Source organism: Bufo bufo, chromosome 6 (assembly GCF_905171765.1).
Source record: "Bufo bufo chromosome 6, aBufBuf1.1, whole genome shotgun sequence".
Classification (NCBI taxonomy): domain Eukaryota; kingdom Metazoa; phylum Chordata; class Amphibia; order Anura; family Bufonidae; genus Bufo; species Bufo bufo.
The window spans coordinates 232,944,045-232,964,433 of record NC_053394.1 but is presented as its reverse complement, the minus strand read 5'-3'; the positions used below and the strand labels follow the sequence as shown (position 1 = coordinate 232,964,433).

Sequence of the window (20,389 nt, the reverse complement as noted above, 5' to 3'; positions counted from 1 at the left end):
CTGTATATACAGGGGTTATATTCTTCTATTAATAAAACACCCTTTTTTGGGCAAAATACACAATTGCTCCGCCCTTGCAGCATCAAAACATTTGGAATTCCAGGGTTATATACTGCTGTCATATTGAGTTATTAAACAAACACACGTTTGGGCAAAAAAAAAATATTTGGCAGCCTTTGCTGCAGATGTCATTGTGAGATACACCCTTTATATATTTGGGTTATATTCAGTTATTTTAAATACAGCCATTTTGTGCACAAATCTTTAATTGCGGCCTACTGTGGGTCAGAGCGTGTGAGATACACCCTTTAAATACAGGGGTTCTATTCAGATATTTGAAATACAGCCATTTTGGTCACAAATCTTTAATTGTGGCCTAATGTGGGTAAGGGCGTGTGAGATACACCCTTTATATACAGGGGTTATATTCAGTTATTTGAAATACAGTCATTTTGGGCACAAATCTTGAATTGCGGCCTAGTGTGGGTCAGTGCGTGTAAAATACACCCTTTATATACAGGAGCTATATTCAGTTATTTGAAATACAGCCATTTTGGGCATAAATCTTTAATTGCGGCCCAGTGTGGGTCAGGGCGTGTGAGATACACCCTTTATATACAGGGGTTCTATTCAGGTATTTAAAATACAGCCAATTTGGGCAAACAAATTTAATTGAGGCCTAGTCTGGTTCAGGGCGTGTGAGATACACCCTGTACATACTGTCCTATTCTACTATTAATTAAACACCCGTTTAGGGCAAGATCCTAAATTCAAGAAATATGAGGAGAGCGTCAAATAAGGGATGTGGCCCAGGTCGTGGTGCTGCTGGTGGAGCTCCTGTTGCAGGGAGATAATGTGGTCGATCTGTGCCAGCTACACGCACAAGTGAAACCCCTTCCTCAGGTGTGAGTAGGCGACAGAACCTGCAGCTGTATTTGGTCGAGCTTTATGTGGCTCTACGAATGGTGAGGCCTGAACAAGTACAGGCAATAGAAGATTGGGTTGCTGACAGTGCCTTCAGTTTCTTCACATTGTCTCCCACCCAGTCTCCTGCTGAAAGATCAAAGTTGGCCCCTGCAGCCCATGTCCATCAGTCTTTTACCTCACCCCCTTGCAAATCAGCCAAGCAGTCTGAGCCCCAAGTCATGCAGCAGTCTCTTCTGCTTTTTGATGACTCTGTTAGCAGGGTTTCCCAGGGCCATCCACCTAGCCCTGCCCCAGAAGTGGAAAAAGATTGAGTGCACTGATGCCCAACCACTTATCTTTCAAGATGAGTACATGGGAGGACCATCGAAGCACGTCTCGGATGATGACGAAACACAGGTGCCAACTGCTGGGGCTTTTGAAAGTGTGCAGACCGACAAGGACGGCAGGGGTGAAGACTGGGTGGAAGACGATGTGGAGGACGATGAGGTCCTCGACCCCACATGAAATCAAGGTCATGCGAGTGACCTATGTAGTTCAGGGGGAGGAGGCGGTGGTCGCACAGAGCCACCAGCACAGCAGAAGAGGGAGCAGGGTGCAAAAGCGGAGCAGCCGTCCTCTAGATAGTACGCCTGCTACTGCTCACCGCAGCAAGGGACCGAGCACACCAAAGCCCGCTCCAAGGAGTTCCCTGGCGTGGCAGTTCTTCAAACAATGTGCTGACGACAAGACACGAGTTGTTTGCACGCTGTGCAATCAGAGCCTGAAGTGAGGCATAAACGTTCTCAAACTGAGCACAACCTGCATGACCAGGCATTTAAGTGCTAAGCACGAGCTGCAGTGGAGTAGACACCTAAAAAACTAAGAAAGGTCTCTGGTTCCTTCTGCTTCCTCTTCTGCTGCAGTCTCGGCCACTCCATCCACCTCTGGAGTGACAGTGCCACCTGCCACCCCGCAAACAGAGGATCTTCCAGTAATACCACCACCTAGGTCACCAAGCATCTCCACAATGTCCCACGAAAGCATTCAGCTCTCCATCTCCCAAACACTGGAGAGGAGGAGGAAGTACCCCCCTACTCACCCACGATCCCTAGCCCTGAATGCCAGCATTTCTAAATTACTGGCCTTTGAAATGCTGTCATTCTGTCTGTTGGAGACAGATAGTTTTAAAGGCTTTATGGCAGTGGCTGTCCCACAGTACGTCGTGCCCAGCCATCACTACTTTTCCAGGCAAGCCATCCCTTCCCTGCACAACCAAGTAGGGGACAAAATCAGGTGTGCACTGCGCAACGCCATCTGTGGCAAGGTGCACCTCACTACGGATACGTGGACCAGTAAGCACGGTCAGGGACGTTATCTCAATAACAGCACACTGGATAAATGCAGTGGCGGCTGGGCATGAGGCGGATAGCAGTTTGGTGCATGTCCTTACACCACCGAGGATTGCAGGGCGCTTCAGTTTGCCTCCTGTTGCTTCCTCCTCCTACTCCGCTTCCTCATCCTCTACCGGCTCTTCATCCGGTCAGCGTAACACCTTCACCACCAACTTCAGCACAGCCAGGGGTAAACAACAGCAGGCAGTTTTAAAACTTATCTGTTTGGGGGACAAACCCCACACCGCGCAGGAGCTGTGGACGGGCCTTTAACCCCTTAAGGACGCAGGGCGTACCGGTACGCCCTATTTCCCGAGTCCTTAAGGACTCAGGGCGTACCGGTACGTCCTAATTTTAAATCGCGATTCCGGCGCCGCGGAGGTTAATCGGAACGGGATGCCGGCTGAAATCATTCAGCCGGCATCCTGTCACAACGCCAGGGGTGGTCATGTGACCCTCCTATCGGCGATCGCTGCAAACCGCAGGTCAATTCAGACCTGCGTTTGATGCGCTTTCTGCAGTTTCTGCAGTTTCTGCAGGGATCAGAAACTTTAGTGTTCCTAAAATATAGATTTTGCACCCCCCCTGCACCCCTGCATGATTTTTTGCCGGTGGGTGGTGCAGGAAGGGGGGGGGGGGTTGTGGGCGGTGGGGGCAGTGCGGGAGGCGGGCGGTGCGGCAGGCGGGATCGCGATCCCACGCCCGCCTCCTCTTGAAAATTCGTTGGTGGCCAGTGGGTATACCAGGGTGTCAGCACATAGCTGACACCCTGGTATAAACGGCTGACATCTGTGCAGATGTCAGCCGTTTAACCCTTTCCAAACTGCGGTCCGTACGGACTGCTGTATGGAAAAAGTTAACAGTAAGTTAACAGTAAGAGGGGGCTCCCTCCCTCTCCCATCGGGGGGCTGCTGTGCCTTTGCAGCCCCCGGATGGAGAGGGAGAGAGCCCCCAGACAGCCCCCACACAGCCCCGTCCTTACCCTTCCCCGTCTGCGAAGTTCTGACCACAACTGAGCAGACGGGGAAGGTTCCCATGGCAACAGGACGCCTTCTCAGGCATCCTGCTGTCCATGGTGCTGAACAGATCTGTGCTAAAGGCAGAGATCTGTTCAGACAAAGTGTAAGTAAAATACTGTACAAAACACTATATAGTGTACTGTACTGTATTATACAGACATCAGACCCACTGGATCTTCAAGAACCAAGTGGGTCTGGGTCAAAAAAAAAGTAAAAAAAAAGTGAAAAAAAAGTAAAAATCAAAAAAAACATTTATTACTGATTAAAAATGAAAAAAAAAAAAAATTCCCTACACATGTTTGGTATCGCCGCGTACGTAACGACCTGATCTATAAAACGGTAATGTTACTTTTCCCGCACGGAGAACGCCATAAAAATAAAAAAATAAAAACTATTAGGAAATTGAAATTTTGCGATCAAAAAAGTCGCATGTACGCCAAAATAGTACCAATCAAACCATCATTTCATCCCGCAAAAATCATACCCTACCCAAGATAATCGCCCAAAAACTGAAAAAACTATGGCTCTTAAACTATGGAAACACTAAAACATTATTTTTTTTGTTTCAAAAATGAAATCATTGTGTAAAACTTAAATAAAAAAAAAAGGTATACATATTAGGTATCGCCGCGTCCATATCGACCGGCTCTATAAAAATTTCACATGACCTAACCCCTCAGAAGACCACCGTAAAAAAATAAAAATAAAATCTGTGTAAAAAAGCAATTTTTTGTCATCTTACGTTACAAAAAGTGTAATAGCAAGCGATCAAAAAGCATGCACCCCAAAATAGTGCCAATCAAACTGTCATCTCATCCCGCAAAAAAATGAGACCCTACTTAAGATAATCGCCCAAAAACTGAAAAAACTATGGCTCTTAGACTATGGAGACACTAAAACATTTTTTTTGTTTTAAAAATGAATTCATTGTGTAAAACTTACATAAATAAAAAAAATTGCATACATATTAGGTATCGCCGCGTCCGTGACAGCCTGCTCTATAAAATTACCACATGAACTAACCTGTCAGATGAATGTTGTAAATAACAAAAAAAAGTGCCAGAAAATCTATTTCTTGTTACCTTGCCGCACAAAAAAGTGTAATATAGAGCGACCAAAAATCATATGTACCCTAAACTAGTACCAACAAAACCGCCACCCTATCCCGTAGTTTCTAAAATGGGGTCACTTTTTTGGAGTTTCTACTCTAGGGGTGCATCAGGGGGGCTTCAAATGGGACATGGTGTAAAAAAAAACAGTCCAGCAAAATCTGCCTTCCAAAAACCGTATGGCATTCCTTTCCTTCTGCGCCCTGCCGTGTGCCCGAACAGCAGTTTACGACCACATATGGGGTGTTTCTGTAAACTACAGAATCAGGGCCATAAATATTGAGTTTTGTTTGGCTGTTAACCCTTGCTTTGTAACTGGAAAAAAATATTAAAATGGAAAATCTGCCAAAAAAGTGAAATTTTTAAATTGTATCTCTATTTTCCATTAAATCTTGTGCAACACCTAAAGGGTTAACAAAGTTTGTAAAATCTGTTTTGAATACCTTGAAGGGTGTAGTTTCTTAGATGGGGTCACTTTTATGGAGTTTCTACTCTAGGGGTGCATCAGGGGGGCTTCAAATGGGACATGGTGTCAAAAAAACAGTCCAGCAAAATCTGGCTTCCAAAAACCATACGGCGCACCTTTCCCTCTACACCCTACTGTGTGCCCGTACAGTAGTTTACGGCCACATATGCTGTGTTTCTGTAAACGGCAGAGTCAGGGCAATAAAGATACAGTCTTGTTTGGCTGTTAACCCTTGCTTTGTTAGTGGAAAAAATGGGTTAAAATGGAAAATTAGGCAAAAAAATGAAATTCTCAAATTTCATCCCCATTTGCCAATAAATGTGCAACACCTAAAGGGTTAACGAAAATCAGTTTTGAATACCTTGAGGGGTGTAGTTTTTAGAATGGGGTCATTTTTGGGCGGTTTCTATTATGTAAGCCTCGCAAAGTGACTTCAGACCTTTAGTGGTCCCTAAAAATTGGGTTTTTGTAAATTTCTGAAAAATTTCAAGATTTGCTTCTAAACTTCTAAGCCTTGTAACATCCCCAAAAAATAAAATATCATTCCCAAAATGCTACAAACATGAAGTAGACATGGGGAATGTAAAGTCATCACAATTTTTGGGGGTATTACTATGTATTACAGAAGTAGAGAAACTGAAACTTTGAAATTTGCTAATTTTTCAAAATTATTGGTAAATATGGTATTTTTTATGAAAAAAAATTAACTTTTTTGACCCAATTTTAGCAGTGTCATGAAGTATAATATGTGACGAAAAAACAGTCTCAGAACGGCCTGGGTAAGTCAAAGCGTTTTAAAGTTATCAGCACTTAAAGTGACACTGGTCAGATTTGCAAAAAATGGCCTGGTCCTTAAGGTGAAATAGGGCTGAGTCCTTAAGGGGTTAACAACAGACTGATGAGTGGTTGGTGCCAGTGAGCCTCAAGCCTGGCCTGGTGGTGTGCGATAATGGGCAAAATCGCGTAGCAGCTCTGGGACTAGCCGATTTGATGCACATCCCTTGCCTGGGGCATGTGCTGAATATGGTAGTGCAGAGATTCCTTAAAAATTACCCCGATATGTCAGAGCTGCTGCATAAAGTGCGGGCCGTCTATGCTCGCTTTCAGTGTTCTCACCCTGCTGCTGCTCGCCTGTCAGCGCTGCAGCGTAACTTCGGACTTTCCGCTCACCGCCTCATATGCGACGTGCCCACAAGGTGGAACTCCACCTTGCACATGCTAGCCATACTGTACGAGCAGCAGCAGGCGATAGTGGAGTTTCAGCTGCAGCACGCACAGATGAGTCGCTCGGGGGAACAGCACCACTTCACCACCAATGACTCGGCCTCCATGCGAGACCTGTGTTCCTTGTTGCTCATTTTCGAGTACTCCACCAACGCCACCAACATGGCCAGTGCCACAGTTCTCAGCGTAACTATCCCACTTCTATGCCTCCTGCTGACGATGATGGAAGAGGATGTGGCGGAGGAGGAGGAAGAGGGATCATTTCGTAGGGTTTCCGGCCAGTCATTCACAAGTGGCTCTGAGGGTGGGTTCCTGCACCCACAAACGCCAGGTATACAATCGTCCAGCCAGGGCACAGTTCTGGAGGATGATGAGGTGGAGGAGGAGGAACCGTGTTCACAGCAGGGTGGCACCCAGACCAGCTCATGGCCATCACTGGTGCATGGCTGGGGGGATACAGAGGACACAGACGATACACCTCCCACAGAAGACAGCTTTTCGTTTCCTCTGGGCAGCCTGGCACACATGAGCGATTACATGCTGCAGTGTGTCCGCATCGACCGCCGAGTTGCCCACATTCTAACTTGTGCTGATTACTAGGTGGCCACGCTGCTGGATCCCCAATACAAGGACAACGTACCGTCCTTAATTCCCTCACTGGAGCGTGATCGTTGGTAGACGCACTGGTAGACGCGCTGCTGGTGGCATTCCCACCTGACAGCAGGGGCACAGTGGAAGCACAAGGCGAAGGCAGAGGACGAGGAAGAGGTCGTCAAAGCAGCTGGGGCACTGCCAGCACCTCAGAAGGCAGGGTTAGCATGGCCGTAATGTGGAAAATCTTTGTCAGCACGCCACAACAACCAGCACCACCAGCTGATATGGAACGTCTTAGCAGGAGGCAGCATTTCACCAACATGATGGAGCAATATGTGTGCACACGCCTACACGTACTGAATGATGGGTCTGCCCCCTTCAACTTCTGGGTCTCAAAATTGGGCACATGGCCTGAGCTTGCCCTTTACGCCTTGGAGGTGCTGGCCTGCCCTGCAGCCAGTGTATTATTTTAACGTGTGTTTAGCACAGCAGCGGGCGTCATCACAGACAAGCGCAGCCGCCTGTCCACAGCCAATGTGGACAAGCCCACATTCATTAAAATGAACCAGGCATGGATCCCACAGGACTTGTCCGTACCTTGTGCACAATAGACATGTATACCGGCCTTAACCAGCCATTGTTATACTGCAGAGCAATTGCTCATTCTTGCATTTTGGATATTTCACACTCTTTTGAAGTGTACCCTAATAAAAATAATAAAAAATTAAAACCAAAAACCAGTGTTGGCTACCTCGTCCTCCTCCACCGCTACGTCCACCGCCTCCTCAAACTCCTACTCCATATGAAACTCCACCTCATAAATCAAATTTTTATTTTTTTATTTGTATGTATTATATTTTATGTCATTTCACTACTTTGTCAGTTACATTTTGGTGTGATGTACCACTGCTATACCTATTAGACCAGTAAAAAAAATATAAAAATTGGTCAGTTACATTTTCGGGTGAAATTCACAAATTTTTGAGTGTGATGTACCATTGCTATACCTATTGGACCTGTAAAAAAAATAAAAAATTGTCAGTTACATTTTCGGGTGAAATTCTCAAATTTTTGGGTGTGATGTACCACTGCTATACCGAGTAGACAGGTAAAAAAAAAATATAAAATTGTCTGTTACATTTTCGGGTGAAATTGACAATTTTTTGGGTGTAATATACCCCTCCTCTACCTAGTTGACAGCTTAATAAATTTCTATAATTTTTCTGTTACATTTTCGGGTGACAATAAACAATTTTTTTCTGTCATAGACCCCTGCTCTACCAAGTAGACAGGTTAATAAATTTCAGTAATTTTTCTGTTACATTCTTGGGTTGACATTTTACAATTTTAGATGTGAATAAACCCCTGCTCTGCATAGGTGACAGGGAATAAAATTTCAGAAATTCTTCTTTAATTGATGCGCGCCAACTCCTTTCATTCAATGCTTAAACTTTGAAGCACAAATGTGGTACAACTTGTTAATAATTTATCCCACATTTCCGCTTTACTTATTCGGCCAACATTTGCGCTTCAATAATTTGTCCCACATTTCCGCTTTACTCATTTGGCCAAAATTTACGCTTCAATAATTTGTCCCACATTTTCACTTTACTCTTTTGTCCCACATTTGCGCTTCAATAATGTGTCCCACATTTCCGCTTTACTCTTTTGGCCCACATTTGCGCTTTAATAATGTGTCCCACATTTCCGCTTTACTCTTTTTGCCCACATTTGCGCTTCTGTAATTTGTCCCACATTCGAGCCTCAATAACTTTTCCCATATTTCCGATCGATCCAAATATTTTTTTATAAATTTATCTCCCTTAAATTTGGTCTATTTTTCTCATGCTCCTTCTCCGGCGTGGAACCCTGATTCGCCGATAACCGTGATCAACATGGTAGGCTCAGAAAAGAACATCGAAAGTTGATAGAGAAGATATCTAAATGGATGGTGGATGTCACTGGGGCACTTCTACATAGGTGACAGGAACATAAATTTAAAAAAATCGTCAATTACATTGTCAGGTGACATTTTTCTAATTTTGCCGGATAGAAACCCCTGCTCTGCAGAGTTGACAGGGATTAAAATTTACTTAAAAAAGTTGTCCCACTTTTACGCTTTAATACTTTGTCCCATATTTCCGCTCTATAATTTTTAATTTGAAAAAAATTATCCTCCCTTGGATGTGGTCTCTCTTTCTCACGCTCCCTCTCCAGCCTGGAACCCTGATTCCCCGCCACCTGTGATCACCATGGTAGGCGCATAAAAGAATATCGAAAGTTTATAGAGCAGATATCAAATTGGATCATCAACATCACGGGGACGTGCGACATGGTGGGGCAGTAAGTATGCACACGCCTACACGAACTGACTGACAGGGGTCAGCCCCTGCAACTTCTGGGTCTCCAAATTGGGCACATGGCCTGATCTTGCCCTTTACCCCTTGGAGGTGCTGGCCTGCCCTGCAGCCAGTGTATTGTCTGAACGTGTGTTTAGCACGACTGGAGGGGGTTATCACAGGTTATATTTCCAAATGTTTTGGGGTGTACCCTAATTTAAAAAAATAAAAATAAATTTAAAACCAAAAAGCAGTGTAGGCTACCTCCTCCTCCTTCACCGCCGCTTCCACCTACACCGCCACATCCACCGCCTCCTCAACCTCCTACTCCATATTGACCTCGTCCTCCTAGATCAAGATTATTATTTTTTATTTTTTCCTATTTTATGTTATTTAAAGTCATTTCCCTATCCACATTTGTTTGCAGAGCACTTGCCACGCTCTTAACCACATTTTGATGCCATTTGCAGCCCTCTAGCCCTCTCCATTACATTTTAACAGCCATTTTAGTGCTCAAAAGTTCGGGTCCCCATTGACTTCAATGGAGTTCGGGTTTGGGGTCAAGTTCAGGTCAAGTTCAGGTCCCGAACTCAAACTTTTTTCTGAAGTTCGGCCGAACCCGTCGAACCCGAACATCCAGTTGTCCGCTCAACTCTATGTGTAACTCTGTTCGCCCAGGCAAACCAGGTGAAGAACAGCGTGAGATTGATGAGAGAGGTTGCACATGGCTTGCATAACACTACATGACTCCAAAATAATTCTTGGATCTCTACATCAAAATAATATATTTTGAGTAAATTGCGCGAGAGGCATAGTTAGAGACATTGACTTCCTAAGAGATTCAGCGGAGTTTGCTTTGAAATTAAAAATTTCACCACTGCGTAATTCGGTCCATACAGCAAAAGGAGGTGTATAGTCACCCAAAAAAGCCCCTTTTACATAAGAAATTTCACCACTACGTAATACGGCCCATATCCCAAAAGGAGGTGTACAATCATCCATACATTTTCCAAAAAAAAGCCTGTGTCACATAAAGAATTTCACCACTAAGTAGTTTTGTCCATAACGCAAAAGGAGGTGTACAGTCACCCATACATTTTCCCAAGGGAAGCCTGTGTCACATAAAGAATTTCACCACTAAGTAGTTCGATCCATACCGTTTTAGGAGGCGTGCAGTCACCCATACATTTTCCCAAGGAAAGCCTGTGTCACATAAAGAATTTTACCACTAAGTAGTTCGGTCCATACCGCAAAAGGAGGTGTGCAGTCACCCATAAATTTTCCCAAAGAAAGCCTGTGTCACATAAAGAATTTCACCACTAAGTAGCTCGGTCCATACTGCAAAAGGAAGTGTATGGTCACCCATAAATTTTCCCGAAAAAAGCCTGTGTGCTTTACCACATATGCAACGCTGAACGGCAAGTAGGCCCTTAAAGGATAACTGTCACATTTAAACCCTAATTTAAATTTTCATATATGTAGTTTCTTATAACATGATATTTCAGAATCAGTTACTATTAGACTGACTTACCCCATATTTAATAAGATTCAGCCCTTAGCAACCAGTCTGCATAAAACTGCAATTTCACTATTCAGTTAAGATGGGCACCACTGCCCTCACCCTGAGGCTAATCCCGCCTGCCCTCACTACCCACAATGCATTGAGCTCCTTACATGCACTGGCCAGTAACAATAGCCCCCCAAAAGTGTCAGTAACCAAAGCCCTCCCCCTAAAGGGTTAATCTCCAGCAGCACAAAGGGGTCCTCTTACCACATGTTGCTTTCATTTATATACTGAGCAGATGGCAGATCTCCCTTCCCTGGTCTGCGCTGCTCCAACTCTGCATTCTCCAGCTATGCTGAGTGAGGGAGCGTCTGACAAGCGCAGGGACAGGGAGAAGTGCACACAGACCAGGCACTGTTATCAGCTGCTGGGGAGGACCTGGCTTTAATCATTTACTTACAGTCCCCGGCTGTCAGTAATGTGAGCCTGCGCGCTGCGTGCTCCGTCTATCAACAGATAGACGGACCATGCCTAGCAACCCTATTTTAAGCACAGGTAAAAGTAGGCAGTACAGGGAACAAAAATGTGGAATTAAGGGGTAATTAAATACACAGTGAAAAGTTGAAATAGGGCCACCAAGGTGATATTAATCACCACAATCCAATACTCCAAAAAAAATAAAAAATACGACAGTTATTCTTTAATTTTTTCAACTTTTACACTGCACAAGGCTTTTCAACAGATAAGTGCAACATTGAATGACGAATATATTTTTCTTTTGCCTACAGAGTCCTTTTGTTATGGCTTTGCACAGGGAGCAAAAATGTTATGCACAATTCTGAATAAACTCCTGATCTTAAGAAACTGGGTGAACAGCCTGTCGGATCCATGCTGCCACTAGTGCACTCATGTCCTCGGACTACAGCTGCAGCACCTTTGACTATAATGGGGGCGGGCCAGAGTTCCAGCGGCAGCACGGCAAACATGCCGAGAGGCAGCCAGAATAAAACTATGACACCTCCTCTGTGTATAGATATCAGTGACTGACACTAGATATGAGCGAATTTCATATTTTGAAATTCGAGTTCAGGTTCGGGTTGTGGCATAATGTGAATTGCATTATGGATTCCGTTACCACGGACCATAATGCAATTACATGACGGAATGCATAACGGAATTCTATTAGTCCTCTCCCGCATAACGGAAACCGGACGGATATGTTATACAGGCCATAGACTTCTATTAGGACGGAATGAATAACGGAATGCCTATGCATTCCGTCATGGAATTGCGTTATGGTCCGTGGTAACTGAATCCATAACGCAATTCAGATTATACAACAAAATATGAAGTTCGCCCATCCCTAACTGACACCTATCTATGTAAGTACACTCATTTACAGAAGGAATGCTATAGATCACTGATAGCACCTCTTCTGTGTATATCAGTGACTGACAGATATCTATGTAACTACACTCATTTACAGAAGGAATTTTATTGATAATTGATAATACCTCCCCTGTGTACAACTATCAGTGACTGACAGCCATCTATGTATACACATTTACAGAGGGAATGTTATCAATCACTGAAAAGACAGCCTACTTTGCTACTGAGCTCAAAAAGAGCAGACATTTTAATATATAATTTACACGTTTTACTGAATCTTTTCCCACAAAACAATATATCAAACTGCTCAGCTTCTCCTGCTCTATAAAATGCTACAGATTACACAGCATTTCATGATGACAGGTTCCTTTGAATGAATCACTTACCTCTATTTTTACTGGTGTACCAATTACCATAGTCCTTTGCTGAATATTTTCATTGAACTCTGGGCAATGGTCGTTAATGTCTAACACAGTAACAAACACTTCAGCTAAGCTGTACTTCCCTTCAGTGTCCTCGGCTTTAACATAAAAGTTATACTTTGAGTTTTCCTCAGCATCCAAGATGGCCCAAGGCTGTGTATAGATTATGCCAGTTGTGGGATGAATAAGAAAGCTGCAGGCAAAAAAAACCCAATAAAACATATTTAGTCAGTGAAATGTGATTCCTAGTGCATTGTTAATTCAGTAGAGCAAATTATCTGGATAATATTGCACATCTTATGCTTCAGAAATACTTGGCTAGTACATTCGGAATGTCTTCAGGCCCTTTAACTTTTTTCACATTTTGTTACATTCCGGCAACTGTTGAGCCAAGCGAAGCATTCAAAGTGGAATTCGGGAGAGTGCAGGGAGACTTATTCTGCGTCAGTTTTATTTATTACTACATTTACTTATTCTACATCAGCTGTAAACTAGAATATGTAATTCAATACCAATAAAATGGAAGCCTATATTATTCCAGTGCCAGTGTGCCAACCAATACCATCCAGTCTGCACCCCTTCGGGGGGCCAGGTCTTAATGATGACCATCCTCATATTTTTCTGGCTTTAATTCTTCCAAATCATCCTTCAAAGTCTCTATGTTCTAGAAAAGTCAGCAAGATGCAGAGAGAGGAGCTGTTCCTGATGACATATTCTCATCGATATTAGATGATGTGGTAAAGGAGGAAAAGCAGATTTCAGAAGAAGGGCTATCACCTGTAGGGCAGGAGAGCACTGGGGTTGGAGAAGTGGGTACAGCCCCTGATTAAAGGTGCATTAAAGGTGTCGCACAGCCATTAACAATGAAGACCAACAATAAAGTGTGGTCTTCATTATTAAATGAGAGGCAGCTGTGGGCCGCTCCGTGTGGCCGTACCCTAAGCCAGAGTGGCCTGGGTATACCTTATTTATAACGATTCATGACGAATTAACTCGGAATGAATCAAATTTCTTGTCAAACTTTGATGAAGGTGGCGAATCAAATTTTTCAAAACTTCTCTCATCTCTAGTTATGGCCTTGTACTAAAATTTAAAAAATCAAGTTTCCATCCAAAATCAAGTTTCCATCCAAAATCAAGTTTCCACTTTCAATCTGCTCTCTCTCAATACCCCATAAAGAAAAAGTGAAAACAGAACTTTACAAAATGTTTGCAAATGTCTTAAAAAGTAAAAACGAAGGGGTCATTTATTAAGACACCGGTCTTAATAGCCCTTTAGCTGGCAGTGGATGAGCCGAATTAATGTAGAAGCGTCTGCCTCTAAACATCGATCGCCTGTCTAAATCTACACCAGCTCCCTTGCTGGCATAGATTTAGACCATTTTCTATGCCTAAAGAGGTGTAAAAAATGGTACTGTGTCCCCTTTTTTAGACCTGGGCTTTGCACTGCAATCTGTGACAGATATACGCCAAAAAGTTACATACACTGCCTGTCCAAAAAAAAAAGTCACCACTTGGATTTAACTAAGCAAATAGTTATGACCCTCCTATCGGATAATTACTACATGGGTTATTATCTTTCAGCTGGCAATAAGTTATTTGACCCCAACTGGTGCAATGAGTTGCTTCTCATTTCTTAAACAACCATGTCAAAAGACACATCTTGTGGTTTTGGAAAAGATGTTAGTCTGTTTCAGAAGGGTCAAATCATTGGCATGCATCAAGCAGAGAAAACATCTAAGGAGATTGCAGAAACTACTAAAATTGGGTAAAGAACTGTCCAATGCATTATTAAAAACTGGAAGGATAGTGGGGATCCATCGTATTCGAGGAAGAAATGTGGCGGGGAAAAAAATCCTGAATGATCATGATCGGCGATCACTTAAATGTTTGGTGAAATCAAATTGAAGAAAAACAACAGTAGAACTCAGGGCTATGTTTAATAGTGAACGTAAGAGCATTTCCACACGCATAATGTGAAGGGAACTCAAAGGATTGGGACTGAACAGCTGTGTAGCCGTAAGAAAACCACTAATCAGTGAGGCAAACCAAAAAAAAAGGATTCAATTTTCTAGGGAGCATAAAGATTGGACTCTGGAGCAATGGAAGAAGGTCATGTGGTCTGATGAGTCCAGATTTACCCTGTTCCAGAGTGATGGGTGCATCAGGGTAAGAAGATAGGCAGATGAAGTGATGCACGCATCATGCCTAGTGCCTGATGTACAAGTCTGTGGGGGCAGTGCTATGATATGGGGTTGCTGCAGTTGGTCAGGTCTAGGTTCAGCAACAGTATGTGCTCCAAGAATGAGGTCTGCTGACTACCTGAACATACTGAATGACCAGGTTATTCCATCAATGGATTTTTTCTTCCCTGATGGCATGGGCATATTCCAAGATGACAATGCTAGGATTCATCGGGCTCAAATTGTGAAAGAGTGGTTCAGGGAGCATGAGACATCATTTTCACACATGTATTGGCCACCAAAGAGTCCAGACCTTAACCCCATTAAGAATCTTTGGCATGTGCTGGAGAAGGCTTTGCGCAGCAGTGAGACTCTACCATCACCAATGCAAGATCTTGGTGAAAAATGTATGCAACAATTAATGCAATCCTGGATGTAAATAAATCGTGTGACATTGCAGAAGCTTATTGAAACAATGCCACAGTGAATGCATGCCGTAATCAAAGCTAAAGGCTTTTTTTTGGTGGCAACTTTTTTTTTTGACAGGCAGTGTATATCTGTTTGTAAATGACCCACAAAAATTTCACCTAGACATAAGTATTCAGACCGTTTACTATGACAGTTAAAAAATTAGCTCTGGGGGGCTGACATGTCTCCTGATAATCATTGATTTCTTGATTGGAGTCCACCTGTGGTAAATTCAGTTAACTGGACATGATTAAGAAAGACTCTCTCCTGTCTATATAAGGTCTAACACCTGAAAATGCATATAGAACAAAAACCATGCCATGAGGAGGAAATAACTGCCCGTAGCACTTGGAGACAGGAGTGTGTGGAAGCACAGATCTGAAAAAGAGTGTAAAAAAATATACTGCACTGAAAGTTCCAAAGAGCACAGTTGCCTCCATAATTCTTAAATAGAAGAAGTTTGGAACAACTAGGACTCTTCCTAGAGGTGGATACCCCAGCTATGGGCCTATGCAGAGGTGATCAGGAACACAATAAATTAGTAAAGATTTCAAACATTCTATTTTCTCATTATAGGGTATTGAGTGTTGAATGATAGGGATATTTTTTTTTTATTTAGCACAATGTCACAACATAAAATGTGTGAAAAATGAAAGTCTGCAGACTTTCCGAATGCATTGTATGTACTGTTGATCGAGCACCAAAGTGCTCTGGTGCTCGAGTAGAACACCACAGGATGCTCGGGTACCCTACCGAGCACAATGGAAGTCAATGGGAGAACCTGAGCATTAAACCAGGCACCCCCTGCTCTTAAGAGCGGAGGGTGTCTGGTTCACATGAAAAGGTCAGAAATTGATAAAAACACCACTGAAATAGTTCGGGAACAGAAGGGGGAGGATGTCTGGATGCATCTTGGACTCCCAGGTCGCTGCTGGGAACCATGTTGTCCGAGTAGTACGCCAATTTTACAGACTGACAATAATGCGCACAAAACCGAAGATAAAATCGATTTTAGAGGAACAATTGTTAGGAAACATTCTTTCCTGTATTTTTACTTGTATATAAAGAGCAAGTTCTGCCCAAAAATTAAAGGAAGAGGGACTCCGATAAAACCTGTATATCACATAAAGGAGGGCCTCATTCACATTGTGGTACAATTGATCAGGTAGTGGGATTCCTACACTCATAAAGCCTATGCACTAAGTGAAAGGGCTGCCAAAAATTACAAGGAACTGGCACTCCAATACACCCTTTATTAAACATAAAGGAGGGCATCATACACACCCTTGAAAAATTATGATTGATGGCCTGCTGGTGACCCTCAAAAACATTAGGGGCAAGGTCCTGCTACTGATTCTACTATCTATAACATTAGAGGTGAGGGTCTGCTGCTGAGCTGATCATCTACAACATTAGAGGTGAGGGTCTGCTGCTGATATGACCATCTAAAACATTAGGTATGAGGGTCTGCTGCTAAGCTGACTCTCTAAAACATTAGGGGCGAGTGCCTGCTGCTGATCTGACCATCTAAAACATTATGGTTGAGGGCCTGCTGCTGAGCTGACCATCGAAAACATTAGGGGCAAGGGCCTGCTGCTGAGCTGACCATCTAAAAACATTATGTGCGAGGGCCTGCTGCTGAGCTGACCATCTAAAACATTAGGGGCGAGGCCCTGCTGCCGAGCTGACCATCTAAAACATTAGGGGCGAGGGCCTGCTGCTGAGCTGACTCTCTAAAACATTAGGGGCAAGTGCCTGCTGCTGATCTGACCATGGAAAAGTTAAGGTTGAGGGCCTGTTGCTGATCTGACCATCGAAAAAATTATGGTTGAGAGCCTGCTGCTGAGCTGTCCATCGAAAAAATTATGGTTGAGGGTCCGCTGTTGAGCTGACTCTCTAAAACATTAGGAGCGAGGGCCTGCTGCTGATCTGACCATGAAAAAAATTATGGGCGAGGGCCTGCTGCTGAGCTGACCCTCTAAAACATTAGGAGCGAGGGCAGCCTAATAAGCATGTTGATATGATGGAGGAGGAGGACGAAAAAGGTAAGATTTAGCCATATACCCTTTTTTGTGGTGGAAAGGGTACATCGGAATACAGTGTATTCAATACACCATTAAAGCCACATTTAAAGTGTCTTTATGTATGTTTATTTATTTTTTTCCCGGGGGGGATCAAGCAGCAGGATAGGGAAAGAGGGTTGCATTATGTAATTGTATTATACTGTTTATAATGTAAAACAGAATCAAAAGGATTGCTGAAGACTTGTATGAATTTCGTAAAAATAATAAAGATTATTTAAAAAAATAAAATAAAAAAATTAAAAGTGCCTTTATGTTCAGCCACTTTCCTCTGGTGGAGTAGAGAAGTCAGGGGCAATCCAGGCCTTGTTTATTTTGATAAGAGACAACCTGTCAGCATTTTCAGAAGACAGTTAGATGCGCTTATCAGTTAGTATGCCCCCAGCAGCACTAAATACCAACTCTGAGGCGTAGAGCGCCAGTTCATGATACGTGTCCAGCTTGGACACCCAATAGTTGTAAGGCACAGAGGGATCATTGAGGATGCTGACACGATCTGCTACATACTCCTTCACCATCTTCCAAAACTTTTCTCTCCTTATGACACTAGACCACGCATCAGGGTGCTGACGGGGTATCATGAAACTGTCCCAAGCCTTGGAGAGTGTTGCCTTGTCTCTGTTGGAACTGCTATGTGTTCCCCTTGTCTCCCCTCCTCGGTTGCCCAAGGAACTACAAACTCTGCTGCCATCGTTGTCAGCTGGAAATTTTTGGAGCATTTTTTCCACAGGGACCGTCTGGTATTGCACTAGTTTGCTAGTTCTCTCCACCACAAGAATGAGAGATGAGAAGTTCTCTTTGTAGCAGGGATCGAGAAGGGTGAACAACCAGTAATCGGTGTAGGCCAAAATACGTATAACGCGAGGGTCACTGGAAAGGCAGCATAACATAAAGTCAGCCATGTGTGCCATAGTCCCAACAGACAAGACTTTGCTGTCCTCATCAGGAGGATGACTTATCCTCTTCTTCGGCTTGTCTACGCTGAACAGATGGAATAAACCTGCTGTGGGGACTACCCTTGTAGTGGAGGCAACCGTCTCCTGCTCCTCCTCATCATCATCATCCAATTCGCGCTGAGAAGACGAACGGAGGGTGGTCTGGCTATCACCCTGTGTACTGTCTTCCCCCATTTCGACCTCTTTCACATGCAAAGCATCTGCCTTCATTGTGAGCAGTGAGTGTTTCAGTAGACACAGAAGTGGGATGTTTACGCTGATAATAACGGCATTGTCTCTCACCATCTGTGTTGATTCCTCAAAGTTACGTAAAACCTCGCAGATGTCAGACATCCATGCCCACTCGTCACTTGTGAAGAGCGGAAGATGACTGGAAAGGCGACGACCATGTTGCAGCTGGTATTCCACTACTGCCCTCTGCTGCTCACAAAGCCTGGCCAACATGTGGAACGTGGAGTTCCAGCGCGTGCTTACGTCGCACAACAGTCGGTGAGCTGGCAATTGCAAGAGCTGCTGCAGCATTGGCAGACCGGCGACAGCTGTAGATGACTTTTGGAAATGGGCACACATGCGGCGAACCTTCACCAGTAGCTCAGGCAAATTAGGGTAGGTTTTGAGAAAACACTGAACCACTATGTTAAACACTTGGGCTAGACATTATGTGTGTGAGCTTGCCGAGCTCCAAAGCCACCACCAAGTTATGGCCATTTTCAGACACAGCCATGCCTGGTTGTAGGTTGAGTGGCGAGAGCCACGGCTCAGTCTGGTCCCTTATACCCAACCACAGCTCTGCGGCGTTGTGCTGCGGAGTTTGTGACCTAAACAAATTAGTTTCAGCCTGGCTTGTTGCCGCTTCCCCACTGCAGTGCTACACTGTTTCCAGCTACTGACTGATGGCTGACTGGCACTGTAAGATGAGAATTCAGAGGTGGAAGTGGAGGAGGAGATGGAGGAGGAGAAGGGAAGGGGGGGTTGCAGCCACTAATGTAGGTGCTGGCGTAAATCCTGATGGAAGTAGAGCTCACAATCCTTGGCGTCGGTAGCACCTGTGCGATCCCAGGGTACGACTCGCTCCCGGCCTCCACAATGTTCACCCAGTGTGCCGTCAGGGAAATGTAGCGTCCCTGGGCAAAACCACTTGTCCATGTGTCAATCGTTAAGTGGACCTTCTCAATTACTGCGTTGGTCAGTGCACGGGTGATGTTACTGGACACATGCTGGTGTAAGGCGGGGACAGCACACCGGGAAAAATAGTGGCGGCTGGGGACTGAGTAACGAGGGTCCGCCGCCGCAATCAGGCTGCGGAAAGCCTCAGTGTCCACAAGCCTAAATGGCAACATTTCCAGGGCCAGCAATTTGGAAAGGTGCGCATTTAGTGCTATGGCCTGTGGGTGGGTGTCTGGGTATTTGCGCTTTCATTCTAAGGCCTGGGGTATGGACATCTGTACGCTCCACTGGGACACAGAAGTGGATGTGCTAGCTGATGGTGCTTGCAAAGGTCCAAGTGCAGGGCGGGAGGCATCCGGTGCTGCGTCTTGGACAGGGGATTTGGCCAGCACGTAACACAGGGGAAGAGGAGGCAGTGTTGTGACCCGCAGACACTGATTGTGGACCCAGTCGTTCAGCCAACCTATTAGGGTGCTTTGATGCCATGTGGCGGATCATGCTGGTGGTTGTGAGGATGCTAGTGTTCACGCCCCTGCTAATTTTGGTATGGCACAGGTTGCAAATGACAATTTTTTTATCATCCGCACTTTCCTCAAAAAGCGCCAGACTGCGGAACACCTACCCCTTGGCAAGGGAGATTGCCGCAAGTGGGTGCTCCGGGGAACAGTTGCTGGCCTGTTTGGTGTGGCCAGCCTTCTCCCTTTTGCCACCGCACTGCCTCTTCCAGCCTGTTCGGTGCTGCTGATCCCTCCTCCTCTGTACTGCTGTCCTCACTCGGCTTTCCACCTTCCAAGGTTGGGTCAGTGATTTCATCTTCCACCACCTCCTCTTTCACTTCCTCACTCTGGTCATCCTCCTGACTTTTTGACCTAACAACAACCTCACTTATTGACAGCTGTGTCTCATCCAGGTTGTAATCGGGCGGCCAAGGCAGGTTCTAGCAAAGTGCGCCGGCCGGCGCATGCGCACTTCGCATAACGAGGCCGCTGCCAAGAGTGAACGATGAACTGAGGTAGGCAGCTCTAATGGAAGGGAGGGCGGAGATTTCAATTCAGAAGGCGGCGCTGGGCACCGAAAGGAGATGGCTGCAGCCGGGCACCCTGCATCGTGAGACGTCCCCTTGGACACATTTTGACGTGAGTGACAGGTTATATAAACCTGTTTTATATGAT

General features: G+C 44.6%; 1 protein-coding gene across 1 annotated transcript in view; it reads right to left on the bottom strand.

Annotated features, from left to right (window-relative positions):
- Positions 1 to 20,389, bottom strand: part of CDHR1 (cadherin related family member 1) — a 191,453-nt gene that overhangs the window by 19,985 nt on the left and 151,079 nt on the right. The window contains exon 15 of the mRNA XM_040436306.1: positions 12,328 to 12,556. Coding sequence (XP_040292240.1) covers positions 12,328 to 12,556 — 229 coding nt within the window. The remainder of the gene's footprint in view (positions 1 to 12,327; positions 12,557 to 20,389) is intronic.